We start from the raw sequence: 22,269 nt of genomic DNA on the forward strand, positions 1-22,269 counted from the left end.
TAGACTAAACGCTAAAGCAAACGCTTTCTATTGTCGACATGATGAGGCTAAAATAGATGAACGCGGACACACAAAACAACTCGTCAATCCGAGCAACAACATGACGACCAACCCAAAATCTAATCGATAAAACATTATCCTGAACCATTACACCTACTGAGATATACAGTACAGAGCATCTCCTCACCTGCGACGTTGAGTCTGGCTGTACGACTGCTGATGGTGCCCAGGTTCTCGATGGTTGCCACGCACTGGTAGACGCCCTCGTCGGGCTTGTTGTGCTTGGAGTGCATGACGGAGCCGATGAGAAGAGAGCCGTCGGGCAGGACCTGCCTGCGATCGTCCGGGTTGAGCAAAACGCCATCCTTCTTCCAGTGCACCTTGGCGGGGAGCTCGCTGTAGACGGAGCAGTTGAGTAACGCAGGGGATCCCCTCACCGTCAACGCGTCCGAAGGCTCCACGGAGAACCGGAAAGGACTGAAGTGCCTCTTGGCCGAGCCTGGAAAAGATGAAGTGAGGACACTTAGGATCTCCAAGTTCTGCAGAAAACCTTTTTTTTGTTGATAATTTCAGGAATGAAATCATTTAGAGGTTATTATGAACCACACATACTTTATACATCCTGTATCTCTCAGAAAGAAAATTATAAAGAAGTAAAAAAAAAAAATAATGCAAAGTGAAAATAGTCTGTTGTGAAACACACTGTGCATGCAAATCACAAAGCAAGAAAAGGAGAATTCATTTGTAAGCCATTCCATAAAACCCAAATTGGACATCAATCCTCATTTGAATATTTCTCTTTTCTTTGTTGAGATGAAAGTTATTCGCTACATTAATGCACAAGTCAAAGGACAAGCAATTACTTTGTCCTCATAAATTATTCAAATCTCAACCCCAAGAGCCATCAAGAAATGGTTTAAATAAATAAGCGGGATTATCCGCGCTACTAGGAAGGCACTGAAGACTGAAATAATGAGCTTTTTATTTTAGGTTGTTGTTTTTTTTTGTTTTACTAACACACCAAATTATAAACTGAATCCTAAACAAGACCTCTAAGCATCCGAGCGTCTCGTTTCATTCCGAGGCGAATCCAAGAACAGACTCGACAGGCACGGCTGGCTGCGGACTCGGTGGTGCTGCCGCCATTTAAACTTGGAAGGGATCCCGAAACTCGAGTAACCTGCTGCACCACCGGATAATGAGGCGTCCCCTGGTTCCTCTCCGCTCGCATCGAGCCTCATTTATCAACCCGGATGCCGAGCGATTTACACGTGAATCATTTGCACGAGAAATGCATAGAACAGTTCGTTCTAGAGAACAGTTCCGCCTTTTTAATAGTTATTAAGCAGCAATTGAGGGCAATGGTGGCTCAGTGGTAGATTTCTCGCCTGGCATGCAGAAGGCCCGGGTTTGATTCCAACCCAGCGCCCAAACCCCAGCCACTGAATGCAGAGCCGCTCCCAAGCCGGGAGGGTTGCGTCAGGAAGGGCAACCGGCGTAAAACCTGTTCCAAGCTTGTTTTAGCGACCCCTCGACCGAAGCAGCCGGAAGACCAACAACATTAAGCTGTCAAGTTTAAATCACTAAAGGCATCAATTTGTTTTTAGCATGCACACGAAATAAACCTGAGACAAAGGTAGAAATAAAATAAGTCATTCAAGTAGGAAAGACGAATTGGTATCCTATAAAAATAGAGAAAAGCCGGGTTAGCGCGTGTGTGTGTGTGTGTATTGTAGCTGAAGCTCGCGGTACTGTTAGATTTTTACTTACTGGTATAATCAACATCCGTGCACGCGTGTACTGTTTTCTATAATACAGTGACCACGTGTTGTGTGTGTAAAACATTTTATTTCGCGTATGCGTGCGCGTGTGTGTGTGTGTGTGTACAGTGTAAAGCAAAAGTCTCATCAGAGATGTTAAAAATCCATGTTCTCTCTCTGCTCAAGACTGTGTGTGTGTGTGTGTGTGTGTGTGTGTGCGCGCACGCGCCATTGGACACCAAGCCTCACACACACAGACCTCTCCTACTTTCACCTTCACAGACACACTCTCACTCTCTCCTCTACACAGTAACACTGCTCTGTCTAATCTCTTTTCAACGGTAAAGTGCAGGTTAATTTGTTTTATTTTTACTTTACAGCAGTAATTCCGTTAGTGTGTTTTTAAAAAGAATTCTGGTTTTCGAGTGTTTTGGAATACGAGCCGCTCCCGGAACAAATTATGCTCGTAATCCAAGGTTCCACTGTATATATTTGGCAGATGTAAAGCATAGATGTCTATGTTTTTTGTGTTAGTCCATTTTTATTTTATTATTATTATTATTATTACTATAACAGCAAAAAGACCAACATGTTTGTGCACTTTCTTAAGATTTTAGATCTGTTTTGGAATAAAGGGTTGGAAATAAACGCTTTTTTGCGGGGTTTGGGGGTTTATCCGATTAATCGAAAAATAATCGACAGATTAATCAATTATTGAAATAATCGTTAGTTGCCGCCCTAATTTAGTTATTTTGTTGTTTTAGTGTTTTCCCCTACATCTCTCTCTCTGAGCTTTGCACCTTTTAGGGAGTTTTGGAGACGTCACCAAAAAACAGTAATAGGTTGTTCCATGAACACACTCGCTAATTTTCTAGTGATTGCCATTTGTCAACACACAGACACACATACGTACACTTTAGTACAAAGAAAATCAGTGTTGCCAAAACTTTAGCAACAAAATTTTAAGCTCAGATTAATGATGTATGGAAACATTTACCCCTAACTTCTCTAAAAGATGAATGACTTCCATTGTATCCCTGCATTCAGCACTACAGAGCAGTAACCAAATAAAGGGTATTATGATGGTGGACGGTAAAAGGGGGTAGTTACCGTCACGGGCAGGCCCATTCCTCCTCCCTCACACTCCCAAACTGGCCCGTAATGGACTGTGTGGGATGTTTCGTGAAGGTGGAGGCAGTAATTGTGGTCTGAGCGCAGAGCGGGAGCTATCCGCGCTCCTATCCGCGCCGTGTGCTGACGCTCACACTTCTGATTACTTCTGCGACGGCGCTGCAGAGCTCTAAAACAGCTGCTATTGTTGGCCGGACCGCTGCGCAGCTCGAGAACGATAATGGCACTCTGCGGTGAATGTTAACCAAAAATATTGCCGTGAAGGAGAAGCAGTTCCAGCATAAACACATCTGGATCGCATTATGGCTGGTAGGATGGATGCAGTTATGTGCTGACACTACGCATCAACAGCCAGTTGACATGAAATGTTCTTCAGCGTGCATTTTTACATTTTTTTTTTTTTTTTTCCTCCGGATGCTTCTACATTAAAGGTATATGAAAAACGGTTCGCCGACTCCGAGCGTTAAAGATAAATGGGTCACTGCGAGGACACGCTGGAAAATCAGTGGAAGGAAAACAATGCTACATATGAGCCACGGGAACAGAAGTGCATGCAGGATAGCAAGAAGGAACGGAGACAGATGGTGAAGCTTGGCCCGTGGAGAGGAGAGGGGAAATTCCACCCTCCTGCAGGCCATCAGTAGAACTGCACGGTTAATCATTAGCATCTTTAGCAGCTCTGGAGCTCCTGGGGAGGCTGGCGGCATGGCACGCGAAACTCCCGACTAGCCACCAGCCAAACCGAAGGACCATCTGCCTGCTACGGACTCAACATCCCTTAGCCCCATGGCATAACCATGTAGACTCCAAGCTGTTGTCTCAACTAACTTATGCCTATTGGTAGGGAGGGGGAAAAAATTACAGACCGAACTTGAAATTTTCTCAGCCTCGAATCCGGTGCGGATCCAATCATTTACATTCCATCCATATGCCTCCCTCTGGGTTGAAGTCGTTGTTGGGAATGCAGGTGTTTACTCAGAACAAAAGCCGGTTTATTCTTCAGCTTTGTCTGCATGAAAGCTCCCGAAAGCCCAAAGGAATTCCTCCTAAACAAATGCAAATATTTATTCATAGCACTAGATATGAGCAGTAAGCACTTTCTCCCCTCAGAGTCCATAAACGCTCCAGACAACGGGAAAACTTTAAGGCTTGCACCATCATTACTATTTAATGGGCTGAAAGCTATAAACTGGGGAAAAAAGTGCAAATAAGCTGTAACTCTGTAAAATCCTGCAAAAAACCCTGGGAGTTGGAGTTTAAGTGCATGGACGATATCATTCATAGACTTGGAACGGGGCTGGCTAAACAAGGAGTTTACTAGGAAAGAGTCCAGAGTGATGAATACGCCCATGCTTTTGGGCACCAGAAGTCCTAATAGGCTACTTGTAGAAACATTTCTTCAACATTATTCGAGCCAAGGCGGCTTTCCGCTTCCAGCTCGTCCATTAATGTGGCAACGATGCTGCCTTCAGGAGATCCAGAAATCCAACATCGACAACGTTCATCATATAGGCGTCAGCTTGTGGGATTTATCTTTCATTCATCTTATTCTATACGGAGTTGCAGGAAGCCTGGAGCCTATCCCAGCAGACTTGGCACAGGCGGGGTACATCCTGAACAAAGTGCCAATCCATTGCAGGGCACACACACTTTGACACCGGCATGTTTTTGGATTGTGGGAGGAAACTGGAGTACCTGAAGAGAACCGACCCAGCACAAGAACATGCAAACTCCATCGACCCTGAAGGTGCGAGGACTCGGTGCTAACCACTACACCACTAAAACGTGTTTGCATCTATAATCCTACCACGTTTGTGCAAAACTGGGGTAGCTCAGATGGTTAAGGCATTGGACTAAGGTTCGGAGGGTCCCAGGTTCAAATCCCACAACCACCAAACTGTCCCTATTGGGCAAGGTCCTTAACCCTCAACTGCTCAGATGTATAATGAGATAAAAATCTAAGTCACTCTGAATAAGGGCACCTGCCCTCAAAGGTACAGGCATACATAACACTGCACATGACACTATCCTCACAACAGTCAAGGACTATACAGATTAAATAAAGACCTCGAGTATTAGAGAGAGTATGTAAGAGATCGGCAGTGGACGTAAAGCGAGTGTGATATGGGACGTTTTTTTGTCATGGTAAGACACAATTAGTGATGTAAAATGGGCGTATTTTAACTTTATGTAAATGTGCATCTGGAGGAACATCTGCCAAAAATCTGCCGTCATGCCAAGGACGCTACAATGTATTAGAACTTAAAAGGTAAACTTTTAGTTTCCTCTTGTCCTGCGTTTCATCTCACCGTCTCGGTGCAGTCAAAAGAGAGAGGCGAGGAAACGAGTGTCTGCTTGAAAAACACGAGGCTTCACCTTCCTCGCCAGCGGATTTTGCTGGTGGCGCGGCCGATCAGACCGAGCTAAGCAGACGAGGGAGTTGGATTTTCTGTTTCCCTGTCTCGTTTGGAGCTTACCCAAAACGTCCGCTTTCTCCTCCTGGGGGAGGTGAACCTTTTCCTACCATATAAAGTGCTCGCGTGCTCTTCAGGACCCGGGTACTGCTCACAGGAATGTGCTTTCTTACACCGATAAAAGTCACACGCGGATAGTGTGCCCTTGAGACGTGGATGTAAATTACGGAGCTAGGAAGAGATGCCGCGGTGATCCCACGACTGTCTCGCTCATGCGAGTTGTTTTTTTGTTTTTTTTTACAGTCTCATTGTTGGTTCCGATTAATCTCCCAGTCCTAATTGCTATACTTCAATAAAACGGTCTTTATCACAGTCTTCAAAACAGCATTGCTAAATTCTGATTGGTCAGAAAGCGGTTTACATTCCAGCACTCAGTCTAATAAATTATTATATCTTATATCATTTTATACGTCTAAAATGTGTGAATCCATCAAATTTGGTAACATTTTCCGAGAGATGATTTTTGCTTAGCATTTTTGGAAGGAGTCTCCAGTATCAGCTCTTATGATACAGCTTTACCTCCGACTGTTAAAGTCTTCTGAAACGACGGTTTTGTACTTTTTGATTTTGCTTTAGTTTCATTCATTAAAGTTTAAAAAAAAGAAAAGCAATGCAGGAGAAGGAAAGGCTGCTGTAAAGAAAGTGAAAATAGGAAAGGACTTGTTTTAAGTTCTACAGCATTAAACACAGCTGGATCCCTCAACGAAATTTCTCACACATGAACACGGGTTAATTGCAAAATGACATAAAACAGTAAAAAATGACACTTTATAATGTTATATTTGGGCCCATTACTAAATGAAAAAGATTTTGCACTCGCTCAAATCCCCCGTCACTCTTGCATGCATACTAATATCATTCTGTTTGCTTAAACACTCACACGCTCACTTGGGTTGCCAGATCACACTGATAAGTTCCCCCTAGTAAACACTGGATATCTTGAATGTTGTTTTCATTTCAAGACATTTTTTGCAAACTTTCCTTTCTCTGTGTCCTTTATGTTCTACAATGAAAAATAAATTAAAAGCAAATTTATTAATTATTAGATTTAATTCATCTCTTCTTTTTTTTTCAGATCTGATCGGTGACCAAACACCGTGACCTGATCTCAACTGTGAGTTCTGTAATCAGCTGCACTTCTTATTAAATGTAATTACAAAAAGATAAAAAGGACGAGTCTCCTTTTGATCCAAGATAGGACGTGTAAAATGCCAAACAAAACAACAACAAGAAAAAAAAAAGTTCCAGCTCCACAACCCATCACGCTTACTGCGTTATAAATTCCACACACGTCCATGTCCCATTATACATAACCTCCCCTTTTTTCGGTAAGAGAGAAAATGCCCCGTGGCTTCGCTTTATTGAGCAGCAGAAGCATCGCAAACTGTTTGACCTTCACTTTAATAAAATATCCTGACACCAATAATAATAAGAAAATATATATATATTTCAACACTACATACAACGGCGAAAACGCAGCTTTGACCGGACCGTCACGAGTAAAGTCTTTACTGATAAGATAAGGGAGGAATACTTTTCTCTTCCGCCACTCGCGCTGGTCTTTGTCACTCCGCCCCCGAGCATCAGGACCTCGTTTGGCAGACTGGAAACGCATCTCTCTCTCTTTGATGTCTGCCCTCCTCCAGCATGTCTGCTATTTGCCTTCATCTTCCAGCATCGTTCCCCCTCCCTCCATCTGTCCCCACCGAACACAATGAGACACACACCCCATGCCTTCTCACGAAATGGGAGCCCGTCGGCATCTCGCAGAGAACAACCCTCAAAGATGAATCGGTTTTTTATATTTATTTTTATTTTTTGTGAGTTTACTGTGATGATGTCACACACAAAGAACACATCCAAGAATGCATGTTTTAAAGCTTCGGACTAAGAAATCTCCAACACATGATGGGAAACAGTCAATAAAAAATATATATATTATTCCCACTTAAATGATAACGGCTAAAAACAGCTGTTCCCTCCCACTTCTCTTGTTTCTGGTAATTTGAAGTTAATAAGACAAAAAAGAAAAAAAAAAAAGAGAAAAAAAAAAAAACGCAGCTCGCCATGTTTTTGAGAAACCAACAAGTCGTTTATTTTACATGTTGGACGACTCAAAAATGTACCTGTAATGTAGGGAAACCCGTTCTGACTCTGGGAATTCTGGCAACAATTACGCAAACATGGACGGATGGACGGATGAATGAATATCTTTATGGTACAGGGTGGATGTATAGATGCATGGATGGATGGATGGATGGATGGATAAGTAGACGTATGTATGCATGAATTGGAAGGACAGATGGATGGATCCATAGTAAAGATGTGTAATTGAATCAATTATGCAACTGAATCACTCCTTTGTTGTTCAATTAAATTAATTGATGTTTTTTTTCTATCCGCAATTGATTCACACTTGTTAATTGTCAACTAATTAATTATTAATGTAATTCCAATTACCTTATTATAAAGATATATTTTCAAATGTTTATGTATTTTCGAAATGAACAAATTTTCTTAAAATTAGGCACTTTTGTATTTTTTATAGATTTTTTAATACTTCAACTCCGTATGATGGACAGATTATGACACTTAAGCACATTACTATAAATCTGTGCTTCGTCTTGCATCCACATGCACATGATGCTCGTCAGCGCTGCTGTTTATCAGAATCTGATTAGCTAACATAGGTGCTTATAAAAACTTCCGTATGAAATTAAAAAGGTGGTTTAAGAAACGTATGAATGGAGAAACTCCATACAAGTGGCCTCTCCCATGAACATCCACCTGTCATGAAATAAAAGAGGAATGCTCCGTAAATTGACTGACTTCATTAAGCCTGACTAAAACACGACGAGGCCTTTGGAACCTTTCAGAGTCGGGTATTTAAATGCTGACCCCTCTCTCAAGCGTGAGAAAGCTGAAGTGAGGACATAATGCAGGGGCGGAACTAATAACCATTTTTAAAGGTCACTGTCGCCACTGAAGAATGGGAAGGGGCGCGGAGTGGAGGATGCCTTTTGTCATTTCTCTTCCCTTTCCTTTTGTGCTCCACCTCGCCCGATCCAGACTCCTTAAGGAGCCGACGGAGGCTGGTTACCGCCAAGCACGCCCGCTGATCTGGATAACTCCGATAGCTCCTTCGCCCTCACAGTCTGGGGTCCAAGGTGCAAAGTCTGTACAAAATGATCGGTTGGCCACCGTGCCAGGTTTATTGGCTTGGCACGGGTACAGCTGGCACATTTAAGAGGAAAAGATCCAAGTTCTTACAGCTCTAAGAACCTAAGCTACCCAGTATTTCTCTGCCAGGGTTTCCCTATATGCTTCCAGGGCTAATCCAAGTGCGCCACGTTTAAGACGACTCTGGCCTCGTGCAACTGGGCTCGTCTGAATTATCGAAACGTTAAGTAGAACTGGCACGGAGTATAACCATCAAAGTAAACCCACGCCAAAACCCGAATGCCTTAAAGTTAATGAATGACAATAATATCCTGCATAATAAAATGAAAACGACGACTATTCTTTTAATTTCCCGTTAAACAAAACATCTGCTAAGCGTTAGCGTCTGCCATCCGCGGGGAATAAATTCAAAATGCACAACGGCTTCATTTCCAGAAACCAGGGACCTACTCTTTTGTTTAATCGGTTGTTTTTTTGGCACCATGTCACCCGTACAGAACAAGGGGTATGCCTCGTGTGAAGGAAGACATAAAAGAGCTGCTTCTCTTGACTTCCAAACCCAGACGATTAGGAAAATTAGGTTCGATTTGTCCAGAAAATGCTGTGTGGACAGAATTCTCCATTCAAGCAAGCCAGTCTCATCATATCAGATACAAATGAGTGTCCCACCCACTACAACATGAAATTAAAAAAATTCGATGTTGATTATAACCGTGATACCCAGAACACCACCAGCAGGGATGACGAGAGGAGGAGAAAAAAAAAGCGGTAGCGGGGCAGTAAATGAATATGAAGCGGCATCTCTGATGTTGGAGAGCCATCCTGCCGGCTCTGGCAGATAGGAACTCCCAGGAGCGCTCAGGTAATTTCCAGACCGCTTCACTCCGTCCTGCCCCTCTCACCTCGTCTGGACACAGTAATTAACCACACTGATTGGAACTCCATCTCCTTCAGTCATCAAAGCAAGACAGGCTAGCTCAGGGAGTTGTCTTCACAGCTCCCCATCAAAGCAGAGCCGAAAAAAAAAAAAAGAAAAAGAAAAACGCAATATCCTTTCCAGGGCTCCACCTTTTATTCTCCGTCCCATTGGACGCCATGCCATGCCATATGGAACTGAAGCAATGAATGCAATTTCATTTTCACTTTAAATACTTTACTAGATGCAAGTTTGCAGAATGATACAGATGATCAGAATGGTACTAAAATCATTTCAGCCATCACTGAATCATCATCCTAATTTATACGTCGGCCTTTGATGTGTAAACATGTTGCAGTTCCTATAGGATCCTGCAGGTGGCGCACGCTAAATTACTCCTCAGGTAGCACGGCATCCTGTGTCGTAGGAGCGAATTATTTCCTAAGTTTGTTTAAAATTGAAAAAAGTATTGCAATACTAATTGAATCGACGATTAGGTATCGTGATGAGATATTATCAGGAGGTCCCTGCCGATTCCCGAAATCCGATAAAAAACTCCCTGGTGTGGCTTCTAAAAAAATAAATAAACAAACAACAAATACAGGTTTGTTTTGTTTCCTATTTTGGTCACATGTTACGCAGAGCTCGTCTACGGAAGAACAACTCCAGACCATTAATCCCCATCAAGGTGGCAGGGCATGATAGAAAAACTCTATTAATAAATAAAGAGACTGCTCAAGGCCATGAGAGTCAGACACATGATTGGGCAGAGATGGGGGGGTTGTTGGGGGTGAAGCCTCTGATCGTGAGCAGTGACCCCGGATTCGAGTCCTCACCACCACGGCCACTTTCGGATTCGCTCCTAGCAGATGCTCGGGGTTTAATCCCCATCAGTCCATCACCACAGGGGGGTTCGCTTCATATCGCTGGATTGCGCTGCGGGATCCCATCTCTGGTCGTTTGTGGATCGCCAGACATCTGCTTATTCGGTATACACGTCTGAGAGATCAAAAGCCCGATAATGCAGGAACGAGAATAATTAAAACCATCTCCATTGGAGAATTAAATGTTCGCCCACTTAATGAAAGTGGGGTTTGGTTTTTTTTTCGTTTTTTTTATAAGAAGGTAGAAAAAGTACCTTTAGGAAGTGAATACAATATAAATGATGAATGATTTTAACTACACATATTAGTTACCCACCCATGAGACGGCCCTACGCGTTTAGTGCCCGAGGTAAAGCAGGAAATAATGCAAGAAGCAGAAGGAACATTTATCTTCCTCCTCCAGGAGAGAGGAAAATGAATTGCGCGTAATTATATTTATATTACATATATATAGTTTTTTTTTTTTAAATGAAACACGCTATAGAATTTTCCTCGCATGGCATGCACAAACCAAAAAAAAAAAAATCAATAAACTCCAGGAGAGCTCGTGAAAAATCAGCAACCGAGCAATTCCTCAGCGTCGGATTTCAGCAGCCGGTTGTCCAGCGATATCACTTTCCGAGCTTCTCTTCTTTCACCGCGTTTCATAAGCATCCTCAGGAAACTGTCTGAACGACCCGGGCATAATGCAGAGTATCATCGAACGTCTTTCGCAAATCCGTTTCGCTCCCAGCAGCGCCGGGTTAATCAGAAAGCCGCGCTGGAATCCGGTGCGGAACGTGCAGTGCACGGTGCAGGTACGTCTATCCCGGTACGTTAGACGGAATAAAGTACAAAGCCCTGACTGTTCATAAAAGATTCATTCCGAGTGCGCTGCGGGTTAATTTCATATTTGGCACCGTGCACTTCTTCATTAGCAGACCGACTTGACTAACAGATCCTGCTCGAGCAGTTTTAATTAAAGCATTATTCTAAAACTAACCGCGCGACTCTCTGGAGTCCAAGACCTGATTTACGCTGCTCCCTCTCTCTCTCATATATATATATATATATATATACACCAGAATTACGTATTGTGCAAAGTGTGTGTGTGGGGGGGGGGTGAATCTCCAAAATCATCGGGCTGCTCCAAGTCGAGCAAAGAAAAAAAGCAGTCGATCCTGTAGATGTTGAAGGAGAAAAATGAACGTCCTGTGGTCTGTAATAGGCTTCAAAGCTTATGTAAGGAAGGTGTTCTTTGAAGAAAACACACATTGCTAGTTCCTGCAAGTTGTGTAAGATTTGAAAGGAATCATTTAAACATCACAGCAGAGAGAGAGACGGAGAGAGACAGAGAGGGAGGGGTGTGATCAAGGGTTTCTTCATGTCAAGCTACGGACTCCCGATCCAAAGTGCGTCTGTCTTTCCGTGACTCGGAGAAGGTTTGAAGTTGAAGGCAGCGCTACATCCCTGCACATAAATACACACATTAGGAGCACGTGTAGCTTTAAGCAGGAACATCGACCGTCAGGACATCTGTAGGGCCGCGCACGAGGAGAACAGGAATCAGGATACAGTATGACGGGAGACAGTGCGCGAGAACGAGACTTTGACATAAGCAAAGGTCTGGGTCACTGCAGGTCATAAAAGGAGAAGTGACGGTTAAAGCACTTGTGATAGGGCACTTTTTAAAATCGTCGGAAAACGTTGGTTTGTTTTTATTACGTCGGCTTTGATACGAGTATACAGGTTTATATTAGTGCACTCGTTTCGATACAGAATTCATAAAGATACTACAATCACCTCGAATTCATTCAATTCCAAGCAGATTTGCAGAATCTAAACATATATATATATATATATAGAAGTGAGAATAACTCAATATAAATAAAAATAAATATCTATAATACAGTAATGGTGTAACAGCACACACACAGTTCGGAATTCAGCAAAGCTTTCCGACAGGTGTTCAGTAAGGTTGCACGACTTATAAATAAAAATAATTAATAAATAAAAATCACTTTGCCATAATTTTAATCCACTGCGATTCGAATTAAACTGTGATATTTAACTAGTTAACATACATGCTGTGTTTCTCCTGGCTAACAGCAAATAATTCCCGACTATGCGTACGTCACCTTTAATAAATTGCCGCCTTTTTGCGATTCAATCCTTTACTGTGATTTTAATTTTTTTTTTTTTATGAGGTTAATTGTTCAGCACCATTTTTTTAGAAAGACAAGCTATAGAAAATTGTTAATGTTGGAAAACTACTGCAGTAGAAAAAGAACAAACATTTCGACCCACGGTCTTATAGAAAACTTTGTCCGCATTACGACGCTGATTATTTTCCCCTACCGACATGCCTTATTACGCACCTATTATGGAAGGAATCAGGCTAATAAACAAAGTCCTGAAGTATCCTGCAAAGCCAGTTTCCACAACGTCAAACTTTCCCAGCGCTCAGCCTGCTTCCTTTCATTCCTCCAAAGGGTTAAACGAGCAAACGTGGAGATCGAGATAAGGCGAGCCGAATCCAGGACTCGTCATTAGTGGGAGTTATTTGCTCAGACGCTATCTCCAGCTCTCCACGGTTCCGACGGCTCTGAGCCGAGCCTGCCGTTCCACTGTGATGCCCTGGAATGCCGTTCTCTCCTTTCTTCTCTTCCCCATTAATGGGTTTTGTTGCCTTTGTTGTGCCAGATTCCTGTTCAGTGTAAAATCAGTGTCTGGGCCCACAGACCCTCCCATGAGGGGGGTGTGGGGGTTGGGAAGAGATTGGGAAAGGAAGCGGGTGCATTAGCAAGACTAGTGGAGCCCCCCCACCACACACACACACACACACACACACACACACACACAGGCTCTATTCTGAGAACAAGTAAACCACACCGAAACCTTGGCATGTGACCTAGTCTTCTTAGGCACTCACCACCTGATCTGTTTTTTTAATTTAGGCTAAATTCTCCCTCCTGAAGGTGCTATCCATCCATCCATCTCTCCATCCACTGGCACACTTCCGCCCTCCAGGCCTCATCGGGATGCAGGTGCTAAAGTACTGTACGTAAATGGCGGTCAGTACTACAGTGCTAAGAGTCTCTTTGTTGTAGATTGAAAGACCGGACCGCACGGAGGCGTTAACCAAACAGGCTCACAAAAGGTCAGACCTGAGACGGTCTTTGTGTGGGAGGAGTAGGTTTCAAAGAGCTAACAGTGTTTTCTTTGTCGACATGGAGAACTACCCCACTGTGCTGGTTTATCAGTCTTTTCCAGATAAGAAACCAATAACACAAACAACAACAAGAAAAAAACTAAACAAAAAAAACGTGCAGACACGAACGTGGCCTTGCCGCCTGGCTGCGCGCACGTGTTGGCGGGGGATTTACACACCGCGTCGAGAGATCTGGCCCACCGATTCGCTTTATCTTAGCGTTCCATCTTGCACCCTGACATTCCGGCACCTCTCTCATAAACACCGAGAGGGGTGTGTCGAAGCACTTGACACAGATGTGCACCCCGGCTGATTTCCATCAAACCTGACGAAACACACCTCGGCTTATCTTCAGACCTCAGCACGGACGACCCGCAGCTCCGGAGGACATGCCCGTGCTCATATCTGGGTCAAGCATGCGGTTTGTTTCCATGGGTTTGTTCGTTTAGAGGGTGAAAAAAGAAGAAGAAAAAAAATAATTTTTACCCCCAGCTATGACCCTAAGCAGTGGAACCGGAGAAGTAAAATCGATACGGAAACAAAGAGAGGCGCAGGCTCGATCCTGCGTACTAAAAGAGCTGAATAATTAATAACGCGCGACGGGTCGGCTCATTCCGTTCTTGTTATTTTCTTGAGAAACTTTTAATCAAAAGCGCTAACAAAGGTATAAACTGCTCCCTGTATGCTGCACTTGAATACACCGGTCGAGCATGTTAGACGTTAGAGGTAGAGACAGTGTAAAGAACCTTTTACGCGGGAATTTACTGATAAACGCGAGAGATTTCCTGAGAAGCCTCATGAGAGCAAGACAATGTGGACAGAAACCTGTACAGCATCATGAAAAAATAGCTTACTGCATAAAAGCTGAATTTAAAGGTTCCATATTTTACTTAATTAATTATTTCTATAACGAGCCAACTGTTAACGCCCCAGGCGCTCCAAATATCCCTCTAATTATAGATTTTAATACCTTAAACTCCCTTTATTTCACTCCTCCTGCCAACATACCATTTCAGTGTCTATGTAGATGAGCTACAGCTTAGCCACACCCCTTTCAGAGCACTGCAACGGTAGGTAGAGCTGGGGAGAGGAAGACCGGAGAAGCTCTTATATGAGGTCACACAAGAAAAAAAAGAAATTTGCATTATATGTCCTTTAAAGGAGTGATCAACCCAATGTCGTCAAAAAAAGGAGAAGAGCCCGACCATACCATAAGAAGACCAAGAGCGTTATGTAATGCCACCTCTTCTATCAAGGAAACGAGCAATTTCTGCTCTCTTGGACTTTTATCCACTAACGATCATGATCGTTATCAGGTGATCTCCTGGAGAATGCTTCTTTTTTTGTTTTTCCCCCTGTTGTGCCCCCTTGGCCGTTTGTGTCAAGAACGTATCATCACCGTGAGCAAATCAGCCCTCAGCCTATGAGAACGCAGGGTTAGCGGAAAGGAAAGTGAAACGATAAAAGCTACATTCCTTTGATTTATTTCACATCGCGCGTGACATCCTTTCACCTCGAGTGTAAACGTCTTTCATTCCAGGAAAATATCAAGTTTCAATCTGCAGCTGGGCCTGATGCAAACGCTTGAAAAGGTATCCTGGATTTATCTATTTCGGAACTCAAAAGCTGAAGGCTGTCCATCTGTGAACGTGAACCCGAACATGCGGCCTCACTCGATAAACCCATTTGCCGCCGAGATCTAAAGCCTCCCTTATCAAAGTAAGCAAGCCTGCTTCATCTCACCTTGAAGAACATCAGTAACTAATGGAACGGGCTGGACCTGCTGCAAAAAGCTTTTTTCTTACTCATCCGTCACATGGCCCTTCATCCTTTTTCAGAAATGGCTGTTGCGACCCAAGAACCTTTGCTATTAGGAAATACAACCTGGGTTTCTTTTTCCTGTATTTCAGGGGGGAGGGGGACCACATTTACCTCCTTGTGTTTGGGCTCGTCCAACGAGTTTACCAGCAGTGACTGTTTGGCCTGGTGAATAAGCCCTTCCCTGACGACCGACCCGGGCTTGGTCATGTGCGGCACGCTCCAAACAGAAGGCCACTCTGGCCATGAACCTTTAATCCCCTCTACAGGCCTATTTTTATGCCGGCTGTATCTGCTTTCATGAAGCTTCACTAGTCTCGTCTCGTCTCATCTCATCTCTTGAATGCATAAATACGCAAGTAGCTGCCTTCACTGATTTGTAACAGCAGCGGCTATTTAACACCGCCGCTACTAAAAGGCTTTTAACACGAAGCGAGCACGACTCCTTTATCACCGATGCAGTCGTCTGACACAGATTAGTCTTTATGGAATTAATGTGCCGACATGCTATTTGTTTCTTTTTTTTTTTGACAGCCGTATATAGTCAAGCAGATACGGGCGGCTCAAACGGACTACCCGCTTTCAATTCACACGCAAAATTATTGAACGGCAAAACAAAACAGTTTTTAGATTTAATGACCAAGGCTCTCTCTCTGCGGGCTGGAGTGCCGTTCCATAAGCACCAGCGCACTCTCCATCACGGTGGAAGAGCATGTTGAATTATTCATACGGTTCTGCCAGTCGCAGGTTAGACACGACTGCGGAAGTCTGCGCTTGTCCTTCGCTTGTTTACACGCGCAGGGTCTCGTGATGAAGTGAGGCGCCATGCCTACTTAACGTAACGGCACATAAACATGGAGACACCAAGGCGCCGCGCGTCCACGGTGATGTGAGGTTAAACTTCAATACTTTCTTTCTGAACCAGATGTAGTACACATCTGTAGTTAAAAAACACTGGGGTAGAAAAAAAATAATAAATTTTATTATGTTAGAATTTGTTTTAATTTATATGTGGCGTTCAAGTCAAACCGGGACTTTCTCGTGAATGAAGATCAACACTAAGACTTTAAGCACAGTACAGTGACTTCGAGAACTTTCCGCACTGATGGTATCCAAGCCCTAGTGAAACACTGGGATAAGTGCATTAGCGTAGCAGGAGATTATATAGAGAAATAAACTCTGTTCAGTTATTCTGCACAATCAAAAGTCCCAGTTTGACTTGAACATCGTTCACAGCTTGTGAGATTAAAAAAAATTATTAATTAAATTAAAATTCAAGACTTTACATACAACATTAAAATGCTCGATGCTGAAATCTCTTGAAACAGATGCCTGTGTGTATTCTCTCCTGAGTGTAGTAGAGGTTGTGATTTGCCTACGCGTATTCAGAAAGTCCCTCCACAGTTAGCCCACTGTTTCCCCGACACCAGGATTTGCATGCGATGTCACAGAGGACACTCCGAGTGCTACGCAAATATGCCGGGGCTTCTGTATGTATGAACACGTGTGGTGCTGAAGAAATAGGTTCGGCTGATCATTCTGCATTTCTGTCAGTGTCTGAACTCCATGGAAACGTCAGGATGTTTGTTCGACAGATGTCTGGACAAGTTTGATGCGCTGCCTGCTTTCACTAGACAGACTTTCAAATACCAAGCGTCCACGAGCATGCTGCTTTAGCATTTAGTTTAGAGACTGGACTTTTTTGGCCACCGTGTAACTGAGATCTTTAGGTATATTTCACTTCAGGCCACTGTTTACGGTCACCAGGTCTTAAAGTCTAATCTCAGGACAAAAACAAAAAAATAGAAGATAAAAAAATATAAAAGAATTGAGTCACTTTTTTTTACGGGCTTTCTTTTTTTTTTTACTTGCAAAATGTACGTGGTGGACAATTCTTTAGATAAAATAAAAATGATTTTTAAAAAAAAGCAGCGTTGGGGCCTCAGAGTGGCGCAGTGGTAAAGCGCTCGCCCTATCATCCGGAGATCGATGGTCCGAACCCCGGGTGATGCTGTTTTCCTCTCACAGCCGGAGGTCTAGAGAGAGCTAATTGGCCGAGCTCTCTCGGGGGGGGGGGGGGCAGGCAGGGAGGGATGAGAGGTACTCGCGCTCCCACATTAATCACGGCTCTACGGCCAATCAGGGGCGTCTGTGAGCTCACTCACGCGGAAGGAGCGGATAGCGCTTTCCTCCGAGTGTGTTACTCCGCCCCTAACAGTGCGTGAGCGAGCAGTTCGAAAAGATGCGGTCGGCTGACATCACGCGGTTCGGAGGAAACACGGGATAGCTTTCGCCCTCCTGGCTGAATGGTAGTAGTAGCCTTAATGTGGGAGCCCCCTAGTGACGGGGAGGAATTGAACACGCCTAATATTGGGGAGAAAATTGGAAAAAAAAAAAATAATAATCAGCGTTGGTAGAAACACAATAGCATCAACCATAAATACTCTTATTTTGCAACAGTATCTTTTTTTCATCTTTTGAGCTTGTGAGGTTGGTCCACAATAGCGGGAAAGAAAAGATTATCATTTTGTATGAGACATTTAACCAAAAAAATAAAAAAGTTGCATGAATATTCAAAGCTCATTTAATATTTTTCGCCGAAAGACCAACAACAACAGTAGCTTTAAATCATTTAAAACCTGTAAGAATTAAAGCTGCTCGAGACAAATCAGACAATAAATATTATTGCTTCTAAATCAAATCAAAAAGAAAAGCGCACTGCACAAAAATCTAAACGGATAGACAGTTTATGATTTACAGCTCAAGTCGTGCTTATATCCATTTGCACAATAATAATAATAATAATAATAATAATAATAATAATTTTTCCCCCAGAATACTGGTATTCTACCATCAAAAAGTCTAACACTGCGCTACTTTGTTTAAAGCACAATTTTTCAGGAGCACAGGTTTCGGAGATTTGCTGCTAAATCTCCCACAACTGGTGTCAGGACCGTGAAATGAGTGAACGTTAAGAACATAATCCAAGCCGGGTGGATAACCTTAATCAGTCAGCATCAGCAACCAACAGATCGATGAATCCCCAGGAACACCGTGGCCTCGGGTCATAGAAATTACACACACTCGCTCTCATTTAAAATGGGGAAAAGACTTTGCACTTTGCGCGATGCACTTTGTGTTTATACTGAAATATGTATGATGTGTTTAAAGGCTGGTGCAGTATTACTGTAATGCTGTGAGAAGTTAAGAGTTGTGCCAATGCTGGCGTTACAACGTGGCATCAAGCGGGGGAAAAAAAACACGCAAGGCCAAACACGAGGGATTACGGTCAGGTTCGAGGATTCAGAGTTGCCGAACGTGTGCAGGTAAACGAAGCAGCCGAGTACATTTACGACGAAAGATTCGCTCAGATAATTAGTGATCTACGGCATGATGGTGCAGGATATTGAAAGCGCACTGGCACCATTACCAGCAAGAAAGTCAAACGGCACCGTGGGTAATATAGAAACCAATCTGGAATTGCAATACAGCATAAATCTCGGACACCACTCGAAGATTACGTGTTAATTACAACGACTGAAATGCAAATCACTCAAAGGGAACGTTTTCCCTGAAGGCGTACGTGTTGAAATTAAACCCGTGCAATTTAGAGACAGTTGTGGGTTGAAGGAAATAAAAAAAGAGGAAGAGACCATAGGTGCTCTGAAGCCAGCTGTGATGTCAGGATAAAGGTCCAGTCTAAAAGTGGCCAGCTTACAAAGACCTCTGGTGCAGCAGGCGAACAAAAGGCTGCCACACGGGTGCCTGAATACAAATCAGACTTAGGGGTGAAAGACAAGGAATCAATTATAACATCAATCCATATCCACTGCCAGGCCAGAAAAGAGCCCCACACTAAAATTATCATTCAGTTCCTGTGTGCAAATGACTCCCAGAACCACACTTTCACCATCCGGAAACTCTCTAGAGATGTGATAACCTGGTTATTCAGTACATTCGGGTCGTCAGCTGACTTCATTTTATTGCCACATAACGATGTTGAGTCTAGACCTGACCGACTGAAGCGACCCCAGATCATAACATTGCCTCCAGGGTCTTGTACAGTGGACACCATACATGATGTGTTTTCCCTCTTACCCTGACGCGCCCATCACTCTGGAATAACCTCGATCTGGACTCATCAGATCACATGACCTTTTTCTATTTATCAAAAGTCCAACCTTTATGCTCCCTAGCAAATTCCAGCCATTTGTCTGATGAGTCTCACTAACGAGGGGTTTTCTTTTTTACGCAGCTGTTTAGTCCCAATCCTGCGAGTTCTCATTACATCGTGTCTATATGGAAATGCTCTTACTTTCACTACTAAACACACGGCTGATTTTCTATACGTCACCAAGAGTTAAATTGATCTCCATTCATGATTTTCTTCAGACCTTGTTTCCAGGTTTTGATAATTTCTTGTTGAGTTCTTAACTCCAAATCTCCTTAGTTGTTTTCTTTGCCCGATAATTTGACCCCTTCTGAAATGGTGATCTTTAGAAGTTTTTGACCAGGCGGTGTATCCTTGTCACACATGATCTTTATATTAAACAAATGGTTACTGGGATTCATTTAATAAACCATGCTTCCTTATCCTTCTATCTCCAAGCTAAACAAAGACCAGGATAAGGACCTCACTCTGGTTCAGATAAAGACGGTGATAAAGGTAAGGGGTGCGAATGGCTTTGAGTCCTTTGATCTGCACACCAAAGCTATTATGCACCTTAATCATATTAACAAAACCCATCTGAGCCAGACATGGCCACTCATCCCTATGCAAATTCTCATCCCTTCGACAGGTTTTTATTTAAATACTTATCATCAAGGGCCACAATCAATTGACAGTAGAGCCAGTTTTTTTTTCCTCCTCCTTCATGCGATTCTTCTTCATGTGCCACCAACTTCATCCCGCCATCCGGTGTGACCGAACACGACAGGTCTGCCTTCTGGAGGACAGCTTCTCTTGTTTCTGGTAAATCTCTGGAGAGTCTGTGGCGTGACCGGTTTGGTAGGCAGGTGGCAACTCATCAGGTAGTAGCCACCAGCACCGCAAGACCAGGAAGCCAATATGGCACTTCCTGTACATGCCACACCAGCAATATGGCAGATCGGGAACATATGGCATTTTTACATCTCTGCATCCTCAGCAGCTCTGTCTATCTGACAATCCTGCAGTCATGGCGAAGGCCTCCACCAGCCGGTTGGAACGAATATGCTGCTGCTTCTTCTTCGCAAGCAAGCACTCCAGACTTTGTACTATAAAATATTCATGTTTTATTTAAAGTGTGGATCCTTGACGTTTGCTTTTATAAGCATTGCTGAGTAATTACAGCGCTGTATGATCATTAGTTCCACTGGCACATGTAACAGTACTGTAAATAATGGTGTGCGTAATGCAACTGAATAATAGATAAGACGTGATCCCTATTAGAACACGTCCAGACGGAGTGAGCGAGATTGGCGGGTGCGCTCGATATTGCGCACTAATTGGTAATTGGTGCAACCGGGGGAGGGCCGACCCCTTTGTTTGTGCGCCGGAGTAACCGGTGTTAATGCTGTTGCTATCCCAGAATTCAGCCACGAGCACACGGGCTTCCTTAAAAGAAATACAAACACGCGCTCGAGAACCTGAGTTAAATCGAGAAGGCATGGCACGTGGATAGACCCGGTGCAATCAATCATCGCGCAGCTGCACTGGTACCATCCATCCGTCACAATTCCCCCTGCCTGGAGGTATATGCGATGGAACCTAATGTAATGCATACATTCGCACCACAAGGTAAACCTTGAAAAGAGCCACTCTGTATATGGACAAAGCCACCGTTACAGAGAGAGATTGTTTCAAGCGCTGATTGTGGGGAACGGCGGGGAAGGTTGGGGGAAGGAAGGTTCGGCATTGTTGTGGGAATCACATACCACCCGTTACCATGGTGACCCTCTGGCAATGACGGCCTCCTGGCTGTAATGAGCGTGTTGAGTCCCGGTGGGACCCCGTCTCTCTCTCTCTCTCTCTCACTAACCCTGAACCTCCCCCTCCTCCTCCTCTCCCTTCATCTGCCGCAGACCCGTGGCTCTACTACAAACCGCTCATCTTATCTACCCACACTTTAGACTTTGTTTGCACAGATCTAAGGAAGGAAACCAACAACTTGGCTGAAATCCTAATGACGTGTTCCGTCCCACGCCGGATCCTGATCCGGATCCGAAAGCATCCCGTCCGACGTGGGTATTGCGCAAGTGTTAACAGTGTATTCCAAACAGTACAGAAAGGAAAGCAAGCGGGTAATATGCAAGCCAAGACAGGACGCTTTAAAAGCCTGAGAAGAAAAGAGCGTGGCGAGATGCAACAAAGGGGTTTCGTACACAAAGGATTTCTCACACACACGCACACATGGTGCAGGCAGGTAACCTGAGAGGGATTTCCAGTCAGAGCTGGCTGCTGCAGTGTGCCTGGACACATTCGTCAGCCAGTAAACATCGAATCAGCTACTGCTCGGTGTCTCGGGACTGATCGATATCAGGCATTGGGTGAAAAAGACAGAAAAGGCGCAGTCCGGTTTAAGACTAGAGAAACTATTTTAGGGGATGGAAAGGGCGTGTACTGATTTTGTCTAACTTTATATTCATTTCCTTTTTCCATTGTGATAATTGGATGTAAGATAAATTTCACTAAGTATTGATTCAACGTTCTGTTCAAGTCTGAGCAGACTCAAAAGGGAAGCATAAAAAAAAAACAAAGGTGTGATATTTTACAGCATCACTCATTCAGCTGTGTCTAATCCATCACGAGTTCTAGACTATGGATTATTATTATTTTTATTATTATTACGCTGTGCCATAATTAGCAGTAATGCACTTATTCCCCGAAACAAATCCGTGATGTAAAAAAGTGAGCAGGCACGGTTAAGAGACGTAT

General features: G+C 43.6%; 1 protein-coding gene across 3 annotated transcripts in view; it reads right to left on the bottom strand.

The window, feature by feature from the left end:
• neo1a (neogenin 1a) overlaps window positions 1-22,269 on the bottom strand; it is a 133,814-nt gene that overhangs the window by 81,446 nt on the left and 30,099 nt on the right. For all 3 annotated transcript variants that reach the window (XM_053512800.1, XM_053512801.1, XM_053512799.1), the window contains exon 2: window positions 188-499. In XM_053512800.1, the coding sequence (XP_053368775.1) occupies window positions 188-499 (312 nt within the window). The remainder of the gene's footprint in view (window positions 1-187; window positions 500-22,269) is intronic.

The sequence above is a fragment of the Clarias gariepinus genome, chromosome 15 (genome assembly GCF_024256425.1).
Source record: "Clarias gariepinus isolate MV-2021 ecotype Netherlands chromosome 15, CGAR_prim_01v2, whole genome shotgun sequence".
In the NCBI taxonomy this organism is placed as follows: domain Eukaryota; kingdom Metazoa; phylum Chordata; class Actinopteri; order Siluriformes; family Clariidae; genus Clarias; species Clarias gariepinus.